Source organism: Crotalus tigris, unplaced genomic scaffold (genome assembly GCF_016545835.1).
Source record: "Crotalus tigris isolate CLP2741 ecotype Arizona unplaced genomic scaffold, ASM1654583v1 scf7180000017628.32516253702:7417878, whole genome shotgun sequence".
Lineage (NCBI taxonomy): Eukaryota > Metazoa > Chordata > Lepidosauria > Squamata > Viperidae > Crotalus > Crotalus tigris.
Window position 1 is genome coordinate 559,591 of NW_024096523.1, and position 26,678 is coordinate 586,268.

Genomic DNA, 26,678 nt, shown 5'->3' on the forward strand with positions numbered 1-26,678 from the left:
ATCTACTTCTTGGATCTGAAATAGTGCTGTTATGCCCCCCAGCAAACTCAAGATGTTTTTTCCCCTTTTGAATCTTTAATGAACACTCTAATAACAAGACTCCCATCTTGTGGCTGATTATAGTATTGTAACATAACCAGAACAGAATCATTGGCATTTGCAACTCTTACTGTGCTTAAAATTGTTTTAGCTCTGGCTGATGCTTCAATATCCTGTTTGGCAGAAAAAAAAAGGCTATAAAGCTGAATATCCCCTTTCAAGCTCTGGAGGTAAACACAACTGATTCTTCAATTCTGACAGAAAAACATTTCCAGATTCCCTTCCCACATTTTTTTTCTCTCAGGCCCCTTTCCCACTTTTAAAAATTACAAAAGACCCAAAAAGAGCTTATTGGTTGTTATTTATCAATGTTTTCTACATTAATAATTAAAATTGATACATCTGCTGTCCCTACTACTACTCACAATTCTCTGAAGGCTTTTAATATTCTATTATTTTTAATCTTGAGGTAACAATTTTGATTTTGCAGACCTGAGATGGTCGTGGGGAATCTCCAGGAGTCCTTGGGACCACACTTTTGAAAAACACTGTATAAGAAAAGCTGCAACTTGATTTCACTTTCCTTAGCATATTATAGTTTGTTGTTTCTAAAAAAAAAATTGTTAATCTGAATATGGATGTTTTCTCACAAACGTTAAATACATAAGCACACAAACACTGCAGCCAAGTAAATCGAGAAGTCACTATCGTTTCCCCAGGTTCAAAACCCAACCAAAGGATGTAAGACTCATTCTAACCTCTACATGGTGTTTATTTTCTACTGATCAAGAAAAACACAATCTACAACTGCCCATATTTTATATTTTTTTCAATTTCTGATGAACTGTTTGAGAAAAATAATGGTTGACAGAACAGAAATACTAGAATTTAATAACAGTAGAAAATCTTGTGATGATTTTGTGAATGTGAGCAAATGAGTGAAGCCACCTTTTTTTATAATTCCTTCAAAAGATCCAGGACAGATTAACCTGCGAGCAAAACAGGGCCATCAGCAAAAACTGAGGCCATTGTATACCAGAGAAAGACCAACCTGTGCATAATGTCCAAAACGTAGAATGGATTCTGAATCTGTACAATAGCAACGTTGAAGCATTGATGCTCACAAAATTAAAAAGATTAATATGTTGTAGCTTTTTTTAAAAAAATACTAAACGAGAGATATAATTCTAACTATTCTTAATATGGGTAAGAGCTGAGTAAAGGCTTGTCAGACTTTGCATGACCATTCAGAGCCTTCCAGAGTAGGAGGACATTATCTACTGTGCAAACCTGCCTTATGTAGGGAGACCCGGTCATATGATCTTTCTACCCTCTTGGAGAAAGACAGATCTGCATTGTAAGCATTACTCTTTCCTTTGTAAGCCTATTTGAACTTGCCATAAATACTACTCCTGATTAAACCCTCCCATCCAGCCAAAGGAAAAAATATTTTCTTGTGAATAAGAGTAAGATGACAATATTTTATAAAATCTAAAAACACCAATTCATCTAAGATACCCAGTTATTAAACAACTGATTCCTTTTCACTAACATTGATGACTTTATATTTTAATTTTTACTAAAAAAAATCAACTTTTTTCCAAAGTATTAACATGCAAGCCTTCTTAAGATAGCTTTTATTTTGTTAATACGACATGAAAAAGTATGCAAGTTACACTAGAATTTAAAAACATACATCACACATTAACATAAGCCCGTTTCCTGATTAAATTGCTAAGTAAAACTAGTCAAATTGTTTTATATCCTTCATCCTTCTATTTATGATGTAACTAATAGACAAGACAATATTCTTTACAAATATTTTGAGTAAAATTTATGTAGCTTGATTGCTAAAATACAAAAGTTTTCCATACAAAAATTTGTTGAAAGCACTTTCCTTCCCCTTCCAAAAAGCATGTACGAATGTAAAAAGATAGAGTAGATGGCTAGACTAACAACCAAACCCCACACAAGTATTTTTAACAAGAATATTAAAAAAGGACCACTGTAAAAATGAGGGTTGTTTTTTTTGAAAAAACAATACATAGTTCAGTGTCAGTATTTTTCACATTTCAAAAAGCTATATATATGATTTGACATACAAAAACCTCTGTCTCTGGGACAAAGGAAATTAAGGCCAGACACAGCTTTAAAATTCACAAAAGGAAATACAAAAATATGTTGTGCTTCCAAGAATGTTCTCCTCTGCAGGATGGGATAAACATAACTGGGGACTAGATAATCAGCATTTACATGATTGCACAGCTTCTGTTGGCTCCTCGTGGGTCTCCCTATTTTAAATATAAAAAAATGTTAAGACAGTAACTGATATATAAAACCGTATATTTTGATATACATTCAGTATCATGAATAATCTGCGTACTTTCCCAAATTATATCTGAATTTTATTAACAATGCATTTTATGTTCTGTCATAGGAGAAAAACATGAAACAATTCAAGAGTATTAAAATTATTTGTACAAAGCAGCTTTAATATAAATTCTATTTGACAGCTATTATGTAAGTGGCATCACTCTTCCGATACCTGAACAATATTGTTATATATACAATATCAGAAACATATGAATAACTATTTCCTTTGAAATCTTGAGTGAAGTTTCATATGCAAAAGCTGAAATACAACTAAATTCTACATTGTTGCTAAAAACAATTTTTTTAACATGGGATTGTACCAGGGACAGAACAGTTTTGAGCAGCTTTGTCTCAAAGCACACATTTTCTGCAGACATGGGCCTGAAATGTGAAGTATTCCAGGCATAACAATGTTGGGATGATTGGAAAAAGCAAGCAAGGTCACTTGATTATAGCTAAGGAAACACAAGAAAAGGAAGGTACTGTGGGGGGGGGGGAGTGATTGGACATGCTGCTCTTCAATTTATGGGCAGTAATATGCAATCGCTGAAGAGGATGGAAGAGAGATTGGTGAGAAGATTTGGAGGTAGGGGGAGGGGGGAGTGACTGCAGCACAGCACATACTTGTGACTTGTAAATGCCATGCTTGAATAAGTGTAGGGAAAGGCACTGAAAAGATTGAGAGGCAAGACAGCTCATATGAAGACCGGCGACCCGAGTGGGTCTAGGACCATAAGGCTCCCATCCTTGGCCATGCCTCTTTCACCTCTCACCTAATGCCTCTGCCCATTTACTCCAGTGTTCCTCCTCGGCTGGCCCTCCCCTGCCTATTCTCCCTGGCCAATGGGCCCCTTGCCCTCTAGCCTGGCCCTTTCGCCGAGGCCCCCTTTGCCCCAGGCCTTTGTCTGCATGGGACAGATAGACGCCAGCCAATTGGGTGGCATGAAGAAGCCATGGTGCTGCAGGGTGCAAATGCGATGGCTCGGCTTTTCCAATTGCAGGTTGATGGGGGTTGCGCAGGTGAATGGCAGGGCAGGCATAGCTTCTCTGATTGCGAGGGGGGACAGAAAGAGGGCAGATCAAAGGAAGGAGACACAAGGCCTAGAATGGGTTAGCGAGGTGATCATTGGGAGGGGAGGGGGCAGTCACCTGAACTGGGTTCTTTATTCATTTATTGCAATCTGGTGACCGAAATTTGGCAGCACAATCAAGACAGACAGAAAGAGGATTTGGAGTCTACAGTTTCCCCAGCCTGGTCCTTCAGAAAGTTCTCCTGTGCATCCACCCACCCTGCACCCCCACCTGTTCTCCCCTGCAATCGGAGAAGCCACACCTGCCTTGCCATATGCTTGTACACCCACCTGCAATCAAGAGATGCTGCGCCTGCTCTGCCATTTGCCTGTGCACCCACCCGTCCCCTCTGCAATTGGAGAAGCTGTGCTGGACCTGCCGTTCACTTGCTGCCCCACAACACATGCCGTGATTGCCCATCGCACGCTGCCTCCCTGCAGCATCATGGCTTTTTCCTGCCACCCGATTAGCTGGTAGCTATCTGCCCCATGCAGCCAAAGGCCCGGGACAAAGAGGGCCTTGGTGAAAGTGCCAGGCCGAAGGGCATGGGGCCCATTGGCCAGGGACAATGGGTGGGGGGAGGGCCAGCCGAGGAGAAATGCTAGAGGTAAATGAGCGGAGGCGCGAGGTGAAGGAGGCATGGCCAAGGGTGGGAGCCTTATGGTCCCATTCTGGCCCAGGCTGGGGACTCTTGATCTAGACCAGTGTTTCCCAATCTCATGAACTTTAAGAAATATGTCCCTGAACTCTCAGAAATTCCAGGCAGCATGCTGCCTAGAGAATTCTGGAAGTTTAAATCCACTCATCTTAAACTTGCCAGAATTGGGAAACTGCTCTAAAGTAAGTTTAGGAAAAACTGGGACATTTCATTTCAAATTAGGAACTGGCTAAACAGAAGACTAAAGGTACACTGAGGAAAACACAAGTAATTGAAAAGCATTTCGAACATAAGCACAAACGTATCTTTCTCTATTATCTCATAAGCTAAAGATAATTAATGTGGATCTGGATAGACATGGTGATATTTGCCTGGCAGTATTTTATGTGCTTATCAATCAGCCAATACTGCAGCCAATTTTGGTCACCATATCACACACAAAAAATATTGACAGTTTGGAAAAAATCCAGAGAAGAGCAACTAAGATGATCAAAGGCCTGGAGACTAAAACATACAAAGAACGGCTGCAGGACTTGGGTCTGGCTAGTCTTAGGAAAAAAAGAAATAGGGGAGACATGATAGCAGTATTCCAGTACTTGAGGGGCTGTCACAAAGAAGAGGGGGTCAAATTATTCTCCAAAGCACCAGAGGGCAGGACAAGAAACAATAGTTGGAAACTGATCAAAGAGAGAAGCAACCTGGAATTAAGGAGAAACTTCCTGATAGTGAGGACAATTAACCAGTGGAACAGCTTGCCCCCAGAAATCGTGGGCGCTCCATCACTGGAGATTTTTTTTAAAAAGGCTAGACAGTCACTTGTCTGAGATGGTATAGGTTCTCCTGCTTGAGCAGGGGGCTGGACTAGAAGGCCTCCAAGATCCCTTCCAGCTCTATTCTATTCTAAGCCTAGTGATGTTACTTTGCTCGTGGCTTTATTAATGAGGGTGGAGTGATTGGTCTTTCTTCCCTTATTGATCTTTCAAATGGATAGTTAATAGTTCTTTCTTTACTCTCCAGACTACCAACCCTAGCAAACAACAATATCACATTATAGCTAGAACTGTCAGAAAAGTTGTCTGGATCTCAGTCTGCAGTAGATTCTTCGAATTTTATTTATTTCATTTGTGAGAGTTCCATGTCAGTTTCTTAAACAATTAAATGTATTCCTATCCTGGTTTTCTGCAAAACCCCATACATCATTCAGAAGATATGATTTTTTAAAGATATTTGAAATTATAGGATACCTGCTGGTGAAATAGATCTTCCTCTTCTACAGCTTCAACTGGTTCTTCTTCTACTTCTTCCCCTTCTTCAACTTCAAGTAAAGTTGTTTTGAAGACAGTGCTTCTCTGAGCCACTTCCTATAATGGACATTGCTGGGTTATTATCAAACAAACAATTTCAGGACTTTTTTATTTTTATGTGCTGTAAGCATGTACTGCTGTGGCGAATATATAAATCCCACTTGGAGAAGTGCACTATATATTAAAAGGAAAATCACAGCCTTACTCCTATTTGATTACAATCTTTTTTAACCAAATAAATTAAACTGTATTAAGGCAATGGAGACATATATATCTACATTACCTCTCCCTGAGAGTTTTTCAGAACAACTTTCACATCTTTGCCAGTGCCCCAGGAATTCTGGTTCTTCCAGATGAGGTCAGAAGGAGGACTGGCTGTTACTCCAGCATTAGCAGCCCATATCTGAGAAAAATAAAGTAGATCGTATAAAATTAATATATATATCTACCAGTAAGGATCTTTGCATCTCTATTTACATATAAGGTTAAAAGACAAACTGTACCAAAACTGCATGTTTTTGGATACAAATTGACCAGGAATCTAAGCAAAATAGTAGTTTAAAGACATTGACCTATAATCAATAGCAAGCTTCATTTTCTTAAAGAAAAGAATCCAAAAGACACTCATAATATTGATTAGGATTAATTTACAAATATCTTAATTAGTTATTATTCTACTCCACCTGGACCCTCTGGTTGTTGTTCAGATTTATATTTTATTAGCAAGCTACATTTTGATTTCCACAAAGTTGATTTCACTTACTGTAACAGTCTGGCCTGCCTTCAGCACATATCTTGAGGTATACTTATAATTAACAGAAACATCTCCTATTTTTCTGATCATCTCCCAACCTCCCATTGGTTGATCCTAAATTAAATCAGAGAAAAAAAGTTCTGTATTAGGCAATTACAATATATGAACACGGATAAGCCAACCCTTGAAATTTCAACCAAAATACCACAAAAAAAAAACCATATTATCTGCACATAAATATAACTTCAAATTTTTAACCATGGTGACAGGCAGGAAACTGCAAATTTTTATGTTGTAATTTATAAAACTGCATGATTTTAATGCTGTTATAGGCTTTAAAAAAGCTGGTATACAGATAGACCAAACACAATTTTGGTGTATATTTTGGAACCTAAAATTGTTGGTTTAGCCATGGGTACATGTAGTATATATTTCTACCCATTAAGCCATTCAGACTAATAGAATTATATACAATATATTTTGCATATTCTCTATCCCTTTTATCAATCAACACAGAATAAATACAATAGTTTTTCTGGAATTGGCAATTTATTCATAGAAAGTTGAATCATGCAACACTATTAAGCTGTAGCTAAACTTTAAGAGAACCTTTTAAACTTTGGCCTTCCAGGCACCACTTCATCTTCCAACAGCAATGAAATAATGCTATATTTGTAGTTTCTGAAAGGCTTTAAGTTCCCATCTCTAACTTATGTCAGCCTTATCCATCCTTTAGTTATATAAACTTAAATTCCCAATAGTCCCTAGCCAGTATGGCAATTGCTGAGAATTAGGGAATTTGGCACACTGAGGCTGGAGAAGAATGACTTGTGTAATAAAAAATGTCACCACTGGGATTATAGAACTAAAATCTTTCAGTAAACAGATTTAAAACAATCTTTCACTGGCTGAGTTTATATAGCCTATATAATAAAATACGATCAATTATACTACCACTTAGCACATAATTAACATACCTGATCAGAAGTGTTCTTCAAGCGGATAAATTTCCCATCTACATCTATCTCCTCAATACAGATATTTCCAGTAGCGGAAGCTGAGTGAGAGATACTAACACTACTACTGGCCTCCGATTCTTCTACATCAACCCTCTTCCTCTTTCCCCTTGTTGTACGAACACTACGGCTTGATGATGCCCGAGAGACAGTTACACGGGAAGATGGGCTGGGAGTAAGTTTCAACCTGAGCAGAGAAATTCATGAAAATAGGTTTTTTTTCTCCATCCATCTTATGTTATTAGCTGGTAAAAGTTCAGGGTAAGGTTTGTGAACCCAACTCATGAATAAAATAAGTCATTTAACCTATATGTAAATTAACATACAGGCTTACATTTTCAAGTATAAACAGTTCAGTTATTGTCCCTCTCTCCTCATAGCCAACATTATGAACTGAAGCTAGTTTTTATAAGATTTCAAAACAAAGACTAGCCAAGGAATAATGTATTAAATTGTCCTTTATTCAGCAGCATACATTTTAGGAGTGGTAGAAAGAAGAAAATGTGGATTTTCTGTTGGAGATGCAAAACATGGCCAAAGTAATCCTAAACTGAACTAGGAAAGAAAAAGGATTAATGAATCTTCTTCTAAATCTCAAGACTGATAGCTCATGACAAGTAGGCTAGAAAGTATGGAAAAGGCTATATTTACAGCTACGCAAACTCTTCTGTGCCCAAACATGTTTGTGAATTGTATAGTACTTTCACACCAAAATACGAGCATCATAAGCAAAAGTGGTTTGGCAGTTGGATTGGAAAAATCCAAGAATATTGGCAGGTATGGTGGCTAAGAGGATGTAGGTAAGATTGGCAGACTGCTGACCTGCAGGCCATTTAGGAGGGAGAGGGCTGCTGAAGCCTTATTCAATTTTCTCCATCAGTCTCCTCTGGAGTTCATTTAAATGAAAACTCAGAATACCCAAAATGTTTTTAGTTTTGGTTCTGCCAAACCACAGTCTGACCAGAATGGCTCTGGAAAATTTCCAAAACACACTTTCGTTGTGTGCACATCCCAAGTTGTATTTTAATCCCTCTGCATGTGGAAGTGACTTGACATCCAGCAAATCCAAGCTAATTTGTCCTCACATCGAGAATGTTTTGTTTTCTAATCTTACACCAGCTACCATTAAGTATTTTTTATTAAGTGATGGCAATAACTTCCCATTAGCAAAACTAGTCTCTACCAAGGGCAATTTTCCCCAGTGAAATATCCAGATCAATAATATTTCAGTGCTGTTGTTTATAATATACACTCCCTTATAGGCAAAAGGATTTTTAATTGGCTTTTAACCGTTTTACATGTCATACAATGCTAAGCCAATAAATGTAAGAGTGGTCACACAGAAATCGTAGGAGAAAATTTGGCAAAGAGGATCTTTCCATTTTGACCTCCATTTGTTAAAACCATACATATATCTCTTGTCATCAAGGTCCCTCCCGATGTTCAGAGGTGAATAGTATTTAGTGAATAGAAAGATTAAATAGTATTTACATTACCTTTCTTCTTCACCCTCTAACAGCTTCCTATAGGCATTGATTTCCATATCCAGAGCCAATTTTACATCTAGCAGTTGTTCATAATCATTCAACTGTTGTTCCATCTGATCTCGTATCTCTGCCATCTCTCTCTCTTTGTCAGAGAGTGTCCTGCGGAAGGTATCCCTTTCTTTAGCCAGGATGTCCTCCAGTTCTTGCATCCTCTCTAGCCATCCTCTAGACTAAAAATTACCAAAAAAAAAAAAAAAAAGCTCAGCATTTTTAACTTCTCTCTCTCTCTCTCTCTCTCTCTCTGTGTGTGTGTGTGTGTGTGTGTGTGTGTGTGTGAAAAGATACTATTAAAAACCAAAACAGAAAGACAAGAAATATTTTTGCATCTGTTTTAAATATTAAATAATTAGCATGACAGAATTAATTTGCCCCTCACCCCGCCCAAAATATATATTTCCTCTGATTATTGATCAGCATTAACACAAAAGGAAATAACTTACATATTTCCTGTTTGGGGCAAGAATAAGCCATGCATGTCACTGAATGATTACAAAACAATTTCATTTGCAGAACAATTATTTTTAATATTCAGAATTCAGCTATTTACCCATGCATTAGCATACTGAGTAAATACTAAATATAACACAGTACAATGTAAGGATTAAGTGCTCTTTACTCTAAAGCAACTACAGTATCTTTCTATAAAAGCCATCTAATATATTGTTATGTTGCATTACATTTTAAAATGTGTACATCTTTTAAAATAACTTTACCAAGGTGGTTATACCAAATGAGGTCATTTAAAATATTCAACTTTTTTGCTAGCATAATTTTATATTATTTTCCTCAAACAAAATGAGGAAAATATTTTTGAAGAAAAATAATTTATGCTAAAAGCAATGTTCACTCTCCTCTGATAGTACCACTGTCATACACCAATTGTCCTTGGAAGCCAAAACAATCATTTTGATAAGAATACCTACTATGCCAGACATAGGGACTAAAATACAATTAATTTAAAAAGCACATTAAAGCATAAATTAAGAATTAAAATTATCGTAAGTTATTAGAAAACTACAGAAGAATCAGCACAACTTATTTAATGGAAAAACCCCCAATTCATTTGCATCCAACATTCACCCCAAAATGTTTAAGAATTGTTGTTCAGCCAGATCTACCGTCACTCTCTTTCTTCTCTTAAAAGCAGAAGGAAGAGAGAAAACTCCCTCATCAGTGAATACAATAAAAGCAAAATAATCCATGTCTTGAAAAGTAATGAAGTTAGGATATACGGTCTGACAATCTTTAATTTAATTTTTAATTGTCAGAGAGAAATACAAATCCAACCTATTTAGGACCTGCTTAGCATTCACTCCAAATCTTACATTCCTTACCTCTTTTTGTAAAGCAGACAGTTGTGAAGATAGGCTGTCAATGCGCATGCGACTCTCTGTAAGTTCTTCTCTTACGGTGTTAGCTGCTGAGCTACACATTTCAGAGGAGACTCTTGCGTTTTCAAGCTACAGAAAAGCATAGAGAAAGCATTCCACAGTTACTTTGCCAACAAATCTAATAACAAGAACTTACACTTAAAAAAATTACATAAATTATGTAATACAGGAAACCTCTCAGACTGGCAAGATGACAGCTAAGAATTTACGTAATAGTTTGATGGTATCTTCTAATCGTGAAAAGTATTCAAAATTACTATTTTTTTCAAACAGCAAAATTTTTCACTATATTTATTAATTCAATATTTAATAAGCAGATATAACAGGCTCTAAAAGAATTGAAACAGGGGGCTAACAGTTCACCAGAAAAGTGCAGCAAACTGTTTTTAAAAATATTCTAGTTCAGTGAAATTTCAGTTATGCAACAATTTCAGCTTGTTTGTTTTAAAAAAAATCCAGTGCAACCACATGAAATACACATCTACTGCTTTAAGAACACTCTGCATTGCTATATTTTAGGGCTAAACATATAAGCAGCAAAACATAGTAAGCCTGCAATTCCTTTATCTACAAATGATTCAGTCCGGGGAAGGCAAATGTTAGCCATGCTAGGACTTCCAGTATTTCAACAAGAGTAATACTGAATGAAATGCATTATCATGTGAAGGACCCTTTTAGATTCACACACAGAATTTGGGAAACCAATAAAGGGGTGGTGGTGGCGAACTGAAGATGGCTCTGAGAGCCTAGTCGGAAAGAAGAAAGGAATGAATCCACTCCCCAAATTCCTCTCTGGATTAAGGAGAGGATCTTCTGGTGTTTTTAGAGCTTGGGGAGCTGGGAGAGTCAGCTTTGCACAAGCTGCAGTTCAGAGCCTTCAAAAGAGATACTGACTTCATCCACTTCCTTTCTTAATTACTTTCATTGTACATGGATTGCTTTCTGGATTTTAACTATCTTCAGAAGGATACATTTTATTACCTGGATTTTCCTTCAATATTCAGCTAAAGAAGTTTCAAGTAAGTTTAAGACCTTAAAAGAATTTTTTATTTAGAAATATGCAGCAAAAGGGTGTTTAGGACATTGATTCTGGAAAGTTTTTAAATGTACTACCAGATCAGATTGACTGGCAATAAGATTATGAAATTATTATAAGAATGTTTTATAAATCCTATTAAAATATATGAAGGTTTTGAATTTAAGTGTAAGAAATCTTGTCCTGAGCATATTTTGCGGATTAGAGAAAAACAAAACCTGCAAATAGAATTAAGTGATCTGTCTCCCGACCAGAAACAAGCTCAGCCGAAAGCTTCCCCCCCTCCTATGCCGCCTATCAGCTGATCAGCGGTAGCAAAGTAGTACGCAAACACGCCTCCCGCCTGGGAACCAGTGGAACAAGCCCGAGCTACAGGGGCAAACAGAGGGAAATCCCCAGCAGAAGGAATCTTCGGAATTGCAGCTGCAACCTCCAAAGAAATTTTTAAAGGTTCCCAATCGCGTCGGAAGAGGACGAGGAATCTCCCCCCACTTACTGCCCGACGAATCACCGGAGCTGCAACCGCAAGCTCCAATAAAGAGGGACACCGAGCTGAGACCGGTTGGGGAAAATAGCAGCCGCTATTTTGCCTGTGTCTCAAATGATCTAGGGACTCTGATGAGGGAAATTGAACAGGGTTGGAAGCAGAGGAGAAAGAAAATATGGAGATCCCTCCTATACTTTCAGTTTCTCTTCCCCCCCCCCCTTTTTGAGTAATTTGTTAGAAATTTGGAATTTTATGATGATCCTGAATGGATTAATTTATAATAGGGAAGCCAAATTCTATTACTGATCAAAGCACAGTTCAGCAACTGGAAAAAAATCCACCAATGTTCCTGCCTAAGAGCTAAACTTGCACATCTGTCCTGGGCAAGATCAAGTCAAAGACTGGGATCTCTATGGTCCAGGACGGGCGTGGCAACTTTGGCTGACTTGATCTGATTGGGCAGGAATACAGTCTAATCCCATTGGTGGATTCTCCATCTCCAGTGCTGGAGAATTAAGTGACTGATTTTAGCATTTTGTCTGATCGTTCCCTGCTTAATTATTTTTGCCAGTAATATTAGTTAAACAAATAGAACAGTTCTATTCACAATTCAGTTTTCTATGCAATAAAAATCTATGATTTGTTCTTCACTTAATTTTAAAAAGCTAGATCTCAACAAACAACTATGAAATATGTTATTTAGCACTGCAGCATGAGCTAAGAGCACACAAAACTTGTAACAATTTTTAACAAGTTAGAATTCTAGTTTATCATTTCTACAGTCATTATATAACATCTGCATTGGAGAGTTTCCAGCTAGTCTAAAAATGTGAAAATATTCAAGTGTGGGTACTTTGGCATGGTATGTTTCTTCAAGCTCCTCTTTGTAAAGTTTCACTTGCACATCTTGTTGCTCTCTCATTTCTTTCAGTGCTTGAGCCAGTTTGAATTCATAATCTATCTGACGCCCAGAGTCCACCTCAACAAGGCGAATCTCTTGTTTCCTCCTTGTTTCATTTATTTCCTAAGAATAAACAAATTAAAGTTAGATTTTGCTTTAAAAGAATTCACTTTTCAAAAACAAAAAACAAAACAAAACAAAAAAAACAACCACCAAGGAACCCTATCAGGCTGTCATATTATGTTAGGGCTGTAGTTACAGGGTTACAGGTTAGGATCTTCAAATTTTTCCATGCTAGCGATCCTCCTCAAAACTACTGCTACTCGTAGCAGGGGCTAGCAATATGTGCTTTGCCAGGTTAATGACAAAGATGTGCTCAAAGAGAATCTGTGAGCCCCAAACATTGTAGATGAAATAATGGTTTATCTAACCTAGCTGAAAAAAGTGTTTCTGTTTTAGAATCTCAGCTTATTACCTCTTCATACATATTTTTTCGAAATTCCAAGTCTTCAATCAAACTTTGGCAGCGGTTTTCAAGATCCACTTTCAATAATGTTTCATCCACCAATTGTTTCTTCGCAGCTGCTAAAGCAGCTTCAAGCTTGAAAGGAATATTAAAATAAAATTATAGCACAAATTCACCAAAATATCACTACAGGAAAGAATAAAATATCATCTGATCCAGTATTTATGTAACTTGACCAATTACAGTATTCAAAACTTGCTTAATACCGTGTTTCCCTGAACGTTAAGACCTACCCCGAAAATAAGCCCTGGCTTGATTTTGGGGATGAGCCTAATATAAGCCCTACCCAAAAAATAAACCCTAGTTTTGGGGTGAGGCACATGCCTAAAACTCAAGCTAGGGTGGTGGTTGGAGCTCACCATTTCAGCCAGGCCTCCCATGGATCGACACTTGCCTCGTCGGCCCACTTCTTCTGTGGCGGAAGGAACAGTTTCATTCTGCAGCTGAGAATGGAGCTCCGGCCTGCATTTCGTAGTCAAGAGGCCTTGAATCCATAGCTCTGTTATCGGCTGCAAAGACCTTCCGGAAAGGCCTCTGATTACGAATGCAGGCTGGAGCTCCATTCTCAGGGCAGAATGAAGCTGCTCCTTCGGCCGCAGAAGTGGCCCGACTGGATGGGGCTTTTGGTGCCGGAGTGGAAAAGACACACACACACACTGAAAATAAGACCTAATGCCTCTTTTGGAGACAAAAAAAAGGAGATTGGGTCTTATTTTTGGGGAACCACAGTAATATTAATATCTGAGAGTTCTTTAATTCTAAGTATATAGGTAGTCCTCATCTTACAACTGGTCACTTAGTGACTATATTAGGTAATGACGGACTTCCCTATAGGTACCTATGATGCTGTTCTGAAGTTCTGACAGCTGCCCATTTCGCTCAGCAACATCATGCGACCATATTTTAGACATTTCAGCTGAAAACCTGCATTACTTTCAGCAAATAATTGCCTTGCTTAACAACTGCAGTGTGTCCTTAATGACTGCAGCAAAAAAGGTTGTAAAATTGGGTCAGTCACATAGGTGACCTGTTTTACGACCATCACAACTTACAAATGTAATGGGTAGGCTCCATTATGGTTGAAAGCCGAGGACTATCCAATTCACATATATTAATCTATTGTGGATACAATCAAGTATTTATTAATTTAAACATACTTCATTTATATATATATTCTATTTAAGAATTTCAATTATCACTTACTTTTAAGCAATATTTATTTATCTTAGCTATCAAAGCCATTCTTCTATATGATGAATCGTAACTCAGGTAAATGTGGAATTGGACTTAACCATAACGGAAGAACTGCTTCCTCTGGCAGCTACTGCAAATACAGGTAGTCGAGTAACAACCACAATTGAGCACAAACTTTATGTTGCTAAGTGAAATGTTTGTTAAGTGAGTTTGCCCCATTTTACAACTTTTCTTGCCACAGTTAAGTGAATCATTGCATTTGTTAAGTTAGTAACATGGTTGTTAAGTGAATCTGGCTTCCCCATTGTCTTTGCTTGTCAGAAGGTCGCAAAACCTGATCACATGACCCTGGGATATTGCAAATATAAACCAGTTGCAAAGCATCTAAAATTTGATCATGTGACCATGGGGGGGAATGCTGCAACGGTTGTTAAATGTGAAAAACAGTCTTAAGTCATTTTTTCCACTGCCGTTTAACTCTGAACGGTCACTAAATGAATTGTTGCAAGTCAACGACTACCTCTACAGGTGACCTCTTCAGAGAGGGCAATTCTGTGAATGAGTCAGGGCTCATGTTTGACAAGGATTTCTTTCCTCTGATATGATCAGGGACGCCACCTCTAGAGACTTCCATTTCAAATTAAACTCTGTAAACTATAGCTACTATAGTTTTAATTATTAATTGAAAAACCCTACTTTATTAAAATTGAGATGCAACATTTTAGCTATGATTAAACCATCAAATCATCTTGATATAATCCTAAGGAAAAGGCTACATCAGGCCCAAGCCTCACACACATAACGGACCATTCCTGAAAATGTAAAGAAAAAAATTAGGTGTGTCCTATATATACTTGATGCTACTAGTTTAGTAAAAACAGTTTAATAGCAATGGTATATTATTTTTTCCAAATTATATACAGCCAGGTAGTACATATTTACACCACTTATGAAATAAGAATCAAAAAACTGAAAACATCTGCTCATGACTTACCTGAGCAATCTGATCCTTTAAGTCTTCAAGCTCCCCCTCCAGACTTTTTTTATCACCAAGTGCTGTAGCAAGTGCTGCTTCTTTTGCATTTAGAGAAGCTTCAAATTCCCGAAGCTTTGCCAGAGCACAACTCAGATCAGATTCTTTTTTTGCATAGCTAAAACAAATCAGAAGTTCAGTTCAAAGATTAAGAAAGTGGAAAACAAATTAACCTAAAGTGTCTATTTCAAAATTTGGAATCAAATAGGCTTATTCTAATGAGATATATTTGGCTTCCTCAAGAAACATTTTAAGGATCCAGCTATTCCAAGAGTTGTGATGTAACTGCTTTTCCCCCTAGACTGCTTCCAGGAGGGCATAGTAACACAGTAGTATCCCTGGTGGTTGATATACAAGCACAGTGAGGGTAAAAAAAAAAGCCAAATAAAAGATACAGCTACGTGCTGGAAAAGTTGCTCTTTTTTGCTTTGAAACTTTACAATGGGAATAGTCTAATTCATATGGGTGAGTTGCATATATGTCATACTTTATTTGGTAGGCAACTGTATGTTAATGAAACTGAGGTTGTACACATCAAAAGATTACTGGAACAATATTGATTTACTTGTTTTAAGCATCAGTACAATATGTATATCCAATCTGGATTTTCTCTCGGGCGCTGATGGAATTGAGTTTTCAGATGCAGAATATTTTGATTGGGGCTGTTTTGTTCTAAACATGACATGAAGTATGCTTGTATTTCATGTTCACTTTTCCAATAAATAAAGCTCTTCAATTTCAGTGAAACCACTCAAAATCCAACAGATCTGCAGGTACGTAGAGTTCATTGATACAGCAAAATTGTGTTCTGAAGATATTTAATGCGGGTTTAATATTGCAAGGATTTTAGCAAGGAAAGAATGGAGAAGTCTTACGTTATAGGGTGTTTAAGTAGAATTACATTACAGCATCAAATGCCCCTGATTTATATTGGGTTGCAGTGATTAAAATATATTGCCTAGTTAGTATTATTAGCCTACAAACCTATCAGCTGCAGTCTCTTAACTTCTTGTACAATACAAGCACTTTTGGTTCAAATGCTTTAAATTAGGTTCACAGAGATGTTATACCTAAATACAACCTGTATTTTAGAGGGAAAACCTAAACTAAAATCTTGGGCAAATATAAAATTCTACATGCCAAGCATTTCAACTATCTACTACTCTATAGCTGGGATATAAAGATTTGGAAAACAAGGAAAAGTTGGAGATGAAGAGTATCAGATAAACACTTTAATTTCATTTCATCCTATTCCCAAAATAATAAAATAAAGCCAAAATTGGATATTTGGAAACATTGTGTAGAAAGTCAGCACCTACCCACCCTCCTAGAGAAGGAAATATTTTGGGTGATATCAAAAAAAAAGGCAGAATGTTTTATTTCCCCAAAGGAATAATGGAGAAAAATCTTAGGGGAGGCAGAAACCAGCCCATTTCCCCAGGAAAAAAACCAGAGGATAAGACCAGCTTTTAGAAATGCAGATTTGGGGCATACCATTCATAAACAAAACTCCACAGCTGATGGGATTAAGACTTTACATCACCCCCCCCCCGAAATCTAAGAACATGATCTTTAGGACATAATAGGATTAATCCTATACCCTCTTCAGACTAGCAAGACACAAAAATCATTGCACAACCCAGAAACATTTCCATTTCAAAATCTCAGAGCCCTATAAAGATCCATCCACTCTCAACTCCATTTGGTCAGCTGTCCCAGAACCACATGCTATTGCAGGTTCTGCTCATCAATAAACTGGAACCTTCTTTCTAAGCCAGTGCTTTTCAACCTGTGATATGCATACCACTAGTGGTACTTCAGCACCTGGCAGGTGGTACACATACGACAGGTTGAAAAGCGCTGTAAAAAAAAGTGTAAGTGTAGTGGGGGGATGAGCTGAAGCGCCGCACAGGCTTGTGGGAGAGTCAGCTGGAGCTGCCTGGCACTTCCAGAAGCAGTTTGCAGCCTTGGGGAAAGGAGTCAGCTGCAGCCACAGCGAAGAGAAAGGTGGGGGGGAGAGGAGAGGATATAGAAGGTTTTGGAAGGAAAGGGAAAGAAAAAACAGGCAACCAGGAAAAAGAAGACGGACATAGACAGAGGAGAGGCTTCTTTGGGTCAACCAGAAGGAGAGAGGGGGATAGAACAGTGCAAAGATTAATGTCAGAAAAACAAGCACAAGTTTCCCATTAAAAGTATGGTAACTGGATGTACACCATAGTCAACCTACAACCACAATTGAGCCCAAAATTTACGGTGCTGAGTGAGACATTTGTTAAATGAGTTTTTTCCCATTTTATGACTTTTCTTGCCACATTTGTTAAGTGAATCATTGCAGCTGTTAAATTAGTAACACAATGGATTCCCCATTGACTTTGCTTGTCAGAAGGTTGCAAAGGGGGATTGATTACATGACCCTGGAGTACTGTGACCATCATAAATATGAATTAGTTGCCAAGCATCCAAATGTAAATCACGTGGTCCCGGGGATACTGCAACCACCATAAGTGTGAAAAATGGTCATAACTCACTTTCAGTGCCATTGTAATTTCGAATAGTGACTAAACAAACTGTTGTAAGTCGAGGACTACCTGTACTTTATCACTTTCTTCCTTTTTTGGTCATCAAGTTTTTGACACCTTGCTAGGCGTCTGGTGGTACTCGAATATTGTCATATCCTAAAAGTGGTACAATCTATGAAAAGTTGAAAAGCGCTGTTCTAAGCAGCCACCATTTGTATTTCCAGCATCTTAGCCTCCATTTTATTTACTCCCAGCTTGGAACTGGACCTGATGATTTTTCTTTCAACAATGGGGGGGGGGGGAATCTATGAAACTTTCATCAAGTATTATAACATAAAAATTATCTAATGAGGCAGCTTATAATAAGAGCTATTGGCGTTACAGCTACTAAAAATTGGTAACCATTATTTATTTATTAAATTTCTACAATGCTCATCTCACCTAAGGGAGTGTTGCGATGGTCATGAAAAAGATCATCCACATGACTGATCTGATTTTATAACCTTTTTTGCCATGTCAACATGTGAAAACTATAGTCATTAAGCAAACCAATGTTTCGCTATGGCCCCATTGTGCAGATAACAGGAAGTAAAAGGCAGGATTTGGTAAAAATGTGACTGCGGGAGAAGGTAAGTCCAGTACCTACTAGAAGACTTCCAAAGTCCCTTCCAGTACCTGTATTAGAGGAAACTGACTAATGAAAACTTCATCCTGGTCACTGAACTGTTTTTATATCTAATTTTTCTTAGTTATTTATTTACTGTAAAGAACATAATGTATGAAGTAAAGGTTTAGATTTTGAAACAGCTAAAACAAAACCTTATCTGTCAATCCAGGGATAATAAATGGGAACTCTGAACTCTGAAGAATCAAGCAGAAGCAGGAATTTCCCCCTCAGGTGGATTTTTTTTAAAGAATGTAGTTAGTGTCTTCCATTTGGTTTTCTCTCCTATATCTCTTACCAAAACATTTCCTGCACCTGGCTAATAGCCAGATAAAATCAACCCACAACAATCTGGATTGGTTATCAGAACACAATACAGCAAACTAGAGACCAATGGCTGCAGTGTGTGTGTGTGTCTCTGTGTGTATTTAAAGTATGTGATTTATTCTTTGTTCTGTGGCTAGTGGAAGATAGTCAGTTAAGGGAACAGCAACCTAACAATCTCTTCAGAAATAAATGTTCATCTCTTCCTTTCTCCTTTTGTATCTTTCAACTGTTCAGTTTTTCTTTATTTTGCCATGCACAATGAACAAAAAAACAAGCAAACAAAAACCATATATACCTATGGTTTCTTTCTGTGGCTTGTCATATCCACAGCACTGTATTTGAACAAAATGACTAGCCACATTTTTATTACATCTGTGGTTTTCTCTTAGAGTTAAACTAACTTGCACTGTTATTCTGAGAATGGGAGAAGAAAGATGCTAATACACAGCACACCCAAGACTTAATGCAAATAAATAAAAAATATTCCCTTTTACTAAAGGTAATTCTTGTTTAATAACCATTCATAATTTCAACAGAATTAAATGAAGGGACTTACAATCTGTGCCTGAAGGTTGTTGCAATGCCCCCTTGGACATGCAATTTCTGAACACTTGGCAATTCATCCAGACTTTCAAGTTGATTGCCAAGCACCTGCAATCATGTGATCACCATTTGTAATCTTCCCTGCTGGCTTCCCCAGAAAGTCAATAGGAAAGCAGGCAAAGAAGTTTCCAAGCTACTGCCTGTTTAAAAGACTCCCTCTGGTTTTTTTTTGGGGGGGGGGGGGAGGTAGTGGTGGTAGTCGTGGCTGACAAGGTCCATCCTGAAATCCAAGCACGATTTTGGCATGGCGTGTTTGCAGCATGGGAAATTTGCAGCCTACAGCTGAAATGTATTTAGCCTATCTCTCCTAATGAGATCTTCCTTTATATGGGATATGAAACATCTGTTTCAATTTTGCTATTAGAAACAGTTACCCTATGCACCAAATGAATCTTAGTTTTATATTTGTTGAATCAATTAAGTCATTGTCTAAAGCAGCCAATGATAAACATATATTTTAATATTATTTCATAAATGTCTTTTTAAACAATTGAACAATCTATTCTAATGGAAATAATACCCCTAAGAAGCTGCAACCTTATTACAAAAATTAAAATTGGACAAATTCAGTGTTTATATTTGAAGTTATGCATTTGAAGCTAATGTTTGGTATTTTTTCCTACTCATGTATTCATTCTAAGAGATGGACTGGACAACTATTTTTATTAAAATATTACAAATGCCTCAGTTTATTGAAGGGCACCTTAGTTTCCCATTGTAAGGCAAAACTACTATTCTTAGCATTTCCTATTTGATCCTGGACAATCTCAATGGTACTGCACACAACTTGGATTTGATACTTCTTGATAATACTACACAATTTCTCACTATTTTTCCAAAACTTTAATCTATTTTAGTCACCAAATTTGCTTTTCCTATTGTAATATAAATGCATTATATTGGTGGCTACACAAAGGATATACGGATCAACATACTGTTATAAATATGCCATTACATTAAATTATTCAGACTGTAATACTGAAACCAAGGCATTACAATTTCTATTTATCACTACATATTTTTCCATTCTCGTAGAATGGAAGTTCACAAGTACTGTAATTCTAAGTTTGTTACCAAGCCCAACTTCCAGAAGTTGCTATTGACTCAATGCTTAGCTATGGCTATCCCCAACAAAATAACTCAGTTTCCTATTATTATTCACAAGAGTGCTGTATATAAAGCTCCATTGTCTTTTAGGTGGGAAGGGAGAATTTAAAAAAAAAAATTCCTTAATCCTATATCTGAGATCTTTGCTCCAAATTCTCTGTTTATTATGTTGTATGTTGTACTTTCTTTTTATATGTTTTCAAATATGATTATCTTCTGGTGTTCTTGTAGGAGAAGCCAACTTTAGCAAGTAAAAAAAATTATCAAAAAAACTATGCAGTATTGGCCCACAATGCCAATACGCTCTTCTATTTTCTCTCTAAACTTTCTTGGTTTACTGTATTTTACAATATATAAATAGAAACAATAACCATGTTGGATTTTAGAGGTTGAACATTAAAGAACAAATATTACATTTCTGTAATCATGTGTTTGAAAAATTCTTTCAAAATTCTGCCACGTAGTCTCTGCTGATGCCTTCTCCCCCCCCCCCCCGAGCCCTGGGGATGGAACGGGAGGTTGGAAGTGATTCCCCCCCCCACACCCCCACCTCCTGATTAGATTGAGATCAGAGCTGATCTCAGTGTTTGTGGGGAAGTTGTTAATGGAATTTTTTAAAACTTTAAAGGTGGCCAAATTTTGAGGGAGAATTCACCAATGGATTAAATAGTCTAACCTGAAATCTCTGAGAGCCAAGCCAACACGAGTCTTCAAGAGCTGAGACCAAGTTAAGAATGGATCCCCTGGCAAGAGGGGGCATGTCAAATTTGGCTACTTGGTCTCAAGAGCAGGTAGTCAGAGAAAACCATTGGTGGATACTCCATCTCCTGTACTGGAGAAAAAGATTTGACCATCCTATTTGTCACATTCATAAAGTATACATGCAAGCATACATTCTGAAATGGCAAACCCTAATAAAGCCCTTTCTTAGAATGTTGATTTAGGATGATAATTTTGCATCAAATTATTATTACTATTATAAAGACATATCAGGAACCAGTGTGAGGAAATTTAACGCATTATATAAACCTATGAAAGTATAAACATTTACTTTATGCTATCTAAACTAAATACTCTTTTGCCCATTAACATATATTCTAAATAATATACATATAATAATACCCCTCTTTGTTAACTTCAATAGTCCAAATATTTTCTAAATGTTAGTTAATTTTTAATCAATACTGTTCAAAAATTATTGTATTGGAATAATATAAATGTATTACATGTTTTGAAACTATATCTTTACATACATATGTACACACAATGTACTCTAATTCAAATATATAAGCATTGTATTATTTATTTATCCAGCTTTCTTTACACAGTTTTACTCATTACCATTCAAAATACAGATGCAATTCATAGCATGTCAATTGAAAACCCATCAAATCATAAAATTACATACCCAGCTCTATAGCATTTGTTACACTGCCTGCCTTTCTTCTCTGGAGTACAAATCAACTGATCTGAGGCAGGCAGCTTGGTTACTTTTCTTCCTAAACACAGATTTTAGTATCTGAGCATACCTCACCTTATAAAATACTTTATATATATTATTAATGCTTGACAGAAACTTTCCCAAGGCTAGTACCAATCCACCTACACTCACAGAAAATCAAACTTGCTGAAGAGGCAAAAATGATGAAACAGGTGTTTTCAGTACTATGACAGCAAAGCTTTGAAGTTTTAATTTATAGCATATTAAAGACAGTGATTGAAAGATGTGAAATGATGAAAATATGCGTTTAAACCACATTTTCTTACTAGTATAATTGTAAACTAGGGATCCAAGATGCATGTCTAAAATCATTTTTATCTGCCCATTTGGTGGATGCAATAGGTTTTATCACTGCAGTGTAAAGGTTATCTTTGTTTACTTAGAAAAATGGAAAGAAAGAAAAAGTTTTCTGTAACTGTAGCCCTGTTAGATTTGGCCAGATTATCTAGCTACAGTTCTAATCTACAGGTAGTAGAACTGGTCATTTAATGACCATTTGAAGCTCTATTGGACCGCCCCAAGCTATTTATGACCCATTTTTGGAGTTACAACAGCTGTAGAACCCTCCTTGCAATCACATGATTGTATTTGGGTGTTTTGTAACCAGCTCACCTTTGTAGCTGTTTGCATTGTTCTGTGGTCATGAGATCACTAACTTGTGAATTATTATTATTTTTGCCAATTTCCACTGAAAAACTACCTTTTCGGGCAAATGGATTCATTTAAACGACTGGCAGTTGCTTAATGATTGTTATAAAAAAACCCAGCAATAACTGCAAATCCAGTCACATGATATCTCAACTTGTGACCATGACTTACAATCAGGTTAAATTATAATCATAATTCAAGGACTATCTGCAGACTGTTCCAAGAAGCTTCATTTCTCATGCTTAACCACTTTTGATTAATTAAAGATTAATATTAATTAAAATTAATATTATGTTAAAGATTAAAATTAAAGGCCCTACCTAACTATATGAAAAGGCACATCTACTTTTCCAGGCTACTGTCTGAAGAGCACAGTGGTTTCCTGGGAAGACAGATGTTTACCTACCCAAATATAAATGATAAATTCTCAATCATCAGTACAATATTTAAAAGACTGAAACTATAAAAGAGATAGCAATAATTTTGTATTGTGAAATTGTGAAATACACAAGGCTACCTGCTTCTTTTTCTAATTTTCATGATATAAACATTTTATTATGGAGAAATAACATATTTAATAGAAAGAAGTGGAAAGTGGACAACCTGAAAAAAAAATCCCTATACAAATAATAATCAGTTAATACCAATCCTGTGCAAAACGTTTCCTTCAAAGCCCCAACTGAAACACGTGAGTTGCTTTGCAAAATGTGAAAATGCTCATTACTAAACATATCATCAAGGCCCTTGAAGCAGCTGCTTTGATGTGCAGGCAGAAAAGATGTTTCAACCTATGCCTCTAGTGAAGTGAAAGAGATAGTCTCAAAGCTTTAACAGGAGGTACCTTGTTTTTTTGAGTAAAGCTGCTTATCTCAAATTGAATCTGTCCAATTCTCCACAATACAAAGCCATTTTGCAAGACCCATTAAAATACTTGGATCTCTGTAAAGTGATTGATATAGCAGATAAACCAATCCTAAAATCAACTGTACTGAAGAATCTATATTATGGCATACATTGCTAAAGTTGAAGTGACTTCCACCTCATTCAGATTAGGAAGGCAACAAAAGCAGTGTTTTACTCCAAGTTTTGCAAATATATACGTTATGCTATTGCTGTTTTTTTATATTTTTGTAACCAATTATTAGGATCAGATCCCTAATATATTTGCAATGAATGCATAAAGGTTCCTTTTCTTACTAATGTTTTCAATTGGTTGTCAAAACATACTTTGGACTTAAAACCTAGGGTTTATTATTTATGTTGATGGGAAATTATATATATTTAAGCCAACAGATGTAGAAGACACCTAGAAGCACAGCATGTCAAAACTATAAATGAAATTCTCTAATTTCAATGGAGTACCAAGTTATTATAGCTAACATTTAAGAACAAAAATTGCTATATCCTAACAATTAAGAATGTAATTATCCATATGAATAGGATGAAGGAATTTTTCTAGAGAAATAACTGCTTTCCTTAGAATAAATTGTTTGCATTTCCACTTTCAATGATACAGGGATTGTTGTTTGCAAATAGGTGCAAGTTGAAAATAATAATGATGATGATGATGATGATGTTGGAAGGGACCTTGGAGGTCATCTAGTCCAACCCCCTGCTTGGGCAGGAAACCCTATATCATTTCGGACAAATGGCTGTCCAGTCTCTTCTTAAAAACTTCCAGTGTTGGAGCATTCACTGCTTCTGGAGGCAGGTTGTTCCACTGGTACAATAACTAGCACTACACAACTATCTTCAGACAGACATTCCTGAAATACTGAAAATGGAAATATGAATCCTTTTTGTAAATGTCCATGACTTTAAATCATATTTGATACCTATGTACAACTTCATCAAGTTCTTTCACAGAAACAGGTTTTTAAATAGCATCCAAAAACACAGTGAGACTTTGACAGAAAGCTTTTTAATGAAACTGACTAACTAAATCAATCTCACAATGTGGAACATCTGATACAGTATTGCATATAGCATAGAGGTCCAGATTCCTTCATTGGTGTCTCCAAATAGAGTTGGAGAAACTCCTGTCTGTAAGAACTGAAGAGCATCTCCCAATCAGCAACAATAATATTTGCCTAGGTGGGCCAATGAAATGACTCTACAAAATCCAATATTACAAAATATTACAGAGTCCAATATTATTGCATTATAATCATATTTATATTTCAAGTAAATATGTTGAATGTTATAGTTAATCAAATATTCACATTCAAAATTGAATGATCAATCCAAAAGTGAAAACTGATCCTTCAGAAAATAACCAGTTGTAGCAGAGGGAAGAACAGGAAACTTATTTTCATTCAGTCAAGAAAAAATACCTGAGTTGAACCACATGGCCCAGATGGTAAAACTGAGTTAAAACCAGAAAAATGAATGGGAGAATAGGGGAGGAGACAGAAACTGCTCTTCAAAGCATTTCTGTTTCTCATTTATGAATATAGGAAATACCAAGACCGGAATCTTATCTGAATTTCAAATGATTCATATTTCTCAATTATATTTCCTTTCAAAATAAGGAAACACAGAATGACAGAAAAGCTAAAAGTTAAGTTTGGAATCAATATAGCATGCCTATCCTGTAACATCAAATATAAAATACCCATGGCCCCTCAACCAAGCTATAATGCTTCGCCTGTTATTCATTTTCTGCCTCCATGTGAGTGGCAACGGATGTTATACGGTGTGTGTGTGTGTGCGTGCGTGTGACGATTTTGCCGAATGGAGGTGGATGAGAAACTATTGGGGATAATAGAGGATCGCTTGATCGGTCACATCAAAAACCAATAAATGCCCCCCCCCCGCAATTTACCCCTCAGGAACATGTACCTTGATGGGCGAACACGTGGTTACATTAGGGAGAAACTAAAAGAAGAGCGTCTCTAAGGGGCGAAAGAAAACCACATGGCTCTGGCTGAACCGTCGTTCTCCATCCATTAATGAGCGGTTCTCCCGTTAAAGTTACTATGGTTTTGGGGGGGGGCAGGCCCAAAGTCAGCCACTTACTTGCCCAGGAGCTGGTCGTGTTCAGCGCGGATCTTGCCCAGCTCGATCTGCAGCTTGGCTCTCTCCCGAGCCGTGTCATCCAAAGAGCGCCTGGCATCGGCCAGCTCGGTCTCATAGAGGGATTTAAGGCCCGTGAGTTCACGGCCGCGCACCTCTTCCCGCTCGGTGACTTGGAGGTGGAGCGCGCTGTTCTCGATCTCCAAGCTGCGGACCTTGTCGATGTAAACGGCCAGTCGGTCATTGAGCTCCCGCAGTTCCTCCTTCTCTTGCAGGCGGGTGATGCGGGTCGGACTAAGTGGAGTGCTAGCCGCACTGCTCCGGGTGCGTTGCCCTATCGGTGTGGAAGCCGCCACAGCAGCCGCCATGGCGCGAACAAAGCGCGGGGAAACGGGATGAAGATAAAGAACTGCAAAGCGGGAAACCGGCAGTATCGGAAGGCTCGAGCCCGAGGGAGGGGGCCCAGAAGTTTATGGGAAAAGAGGGTCGGTGGACACAGACGTCTCCCGAGCCCAGTGGAACAAATCGGATTGAAAAGCAGAAAGGAGACTTACAGTTAAGTCCAAACGAAAAATTAAGAATGCCCCTTGCTTCAGCTGTAGAAAAAAAAGGAGGGGAGTGAAGGCAGAAGATAAAGAAAACAACTCCAAGGTCTCAATGAATGAACTGCGGAGGCCAAAGGAAGCGGCCAGGCGGGAAAAAAGAGGGAAAGGAAAGAGGAGGAGCGAAAACAAATGAGGCTTCTGCGGGTGCTGAGAAAGAAATTTTTGAAAGGCGGCAGAAGGAAAAGTGCAGATGCCTCGAAAAAGACCCGCGCAGACTCCCGCTGGCGTTTGCTGTTGGAAAGAGCAAACCTAGCTACCCAACCGAGATGGTGCACAGCCTCCGGCCGCTCCTCCCGCGTAGAACGGAACACAAAACAGGCGGGCTCAACGCAAAACCAATATGGCCGCCATGCGCGCTT

The 26,678-nt window shown here is 37.6% G+C and overlaps 1 protein-coding gene across 1 annotated transcript; it reads right to left on the minus strand.

Annotated features, from left to right (window-relative positions):
- Window positions 1-1,659: 1,659 nt before the first annotated feature.
- LMNB1 (lamin B1) lies at window positions 1,660-26,678 on the minus strand. Its single transcript, XM_039334161.1, has 11 exons — window positions 25,718-26,678; window positions 15,292-15,448; window positions 13,053-13,178; window positions 12,530-12,700; window positions 10,097-10,222; window positions 8,712-8,932; window positions 7,177-7,402; window positions 6,209-6,313; window positions 5,729-5,848; window positions 5,386-5,502; window positions 1,660-2,330 (listed from the first exon to the last, which is right to left on the minus strand). The coding sequence occupies exons 1-11, from the start codon at window positions 26,080-26,082 to the stop codon at window positions 2,289-2,291; spliced, it is 1,776 nt and encodes a 591-aa protein (XP_039190095.1). The 5' UTR covers window positions 26,083-26,678; the 3' UTR covers window positions 1,660-2,288.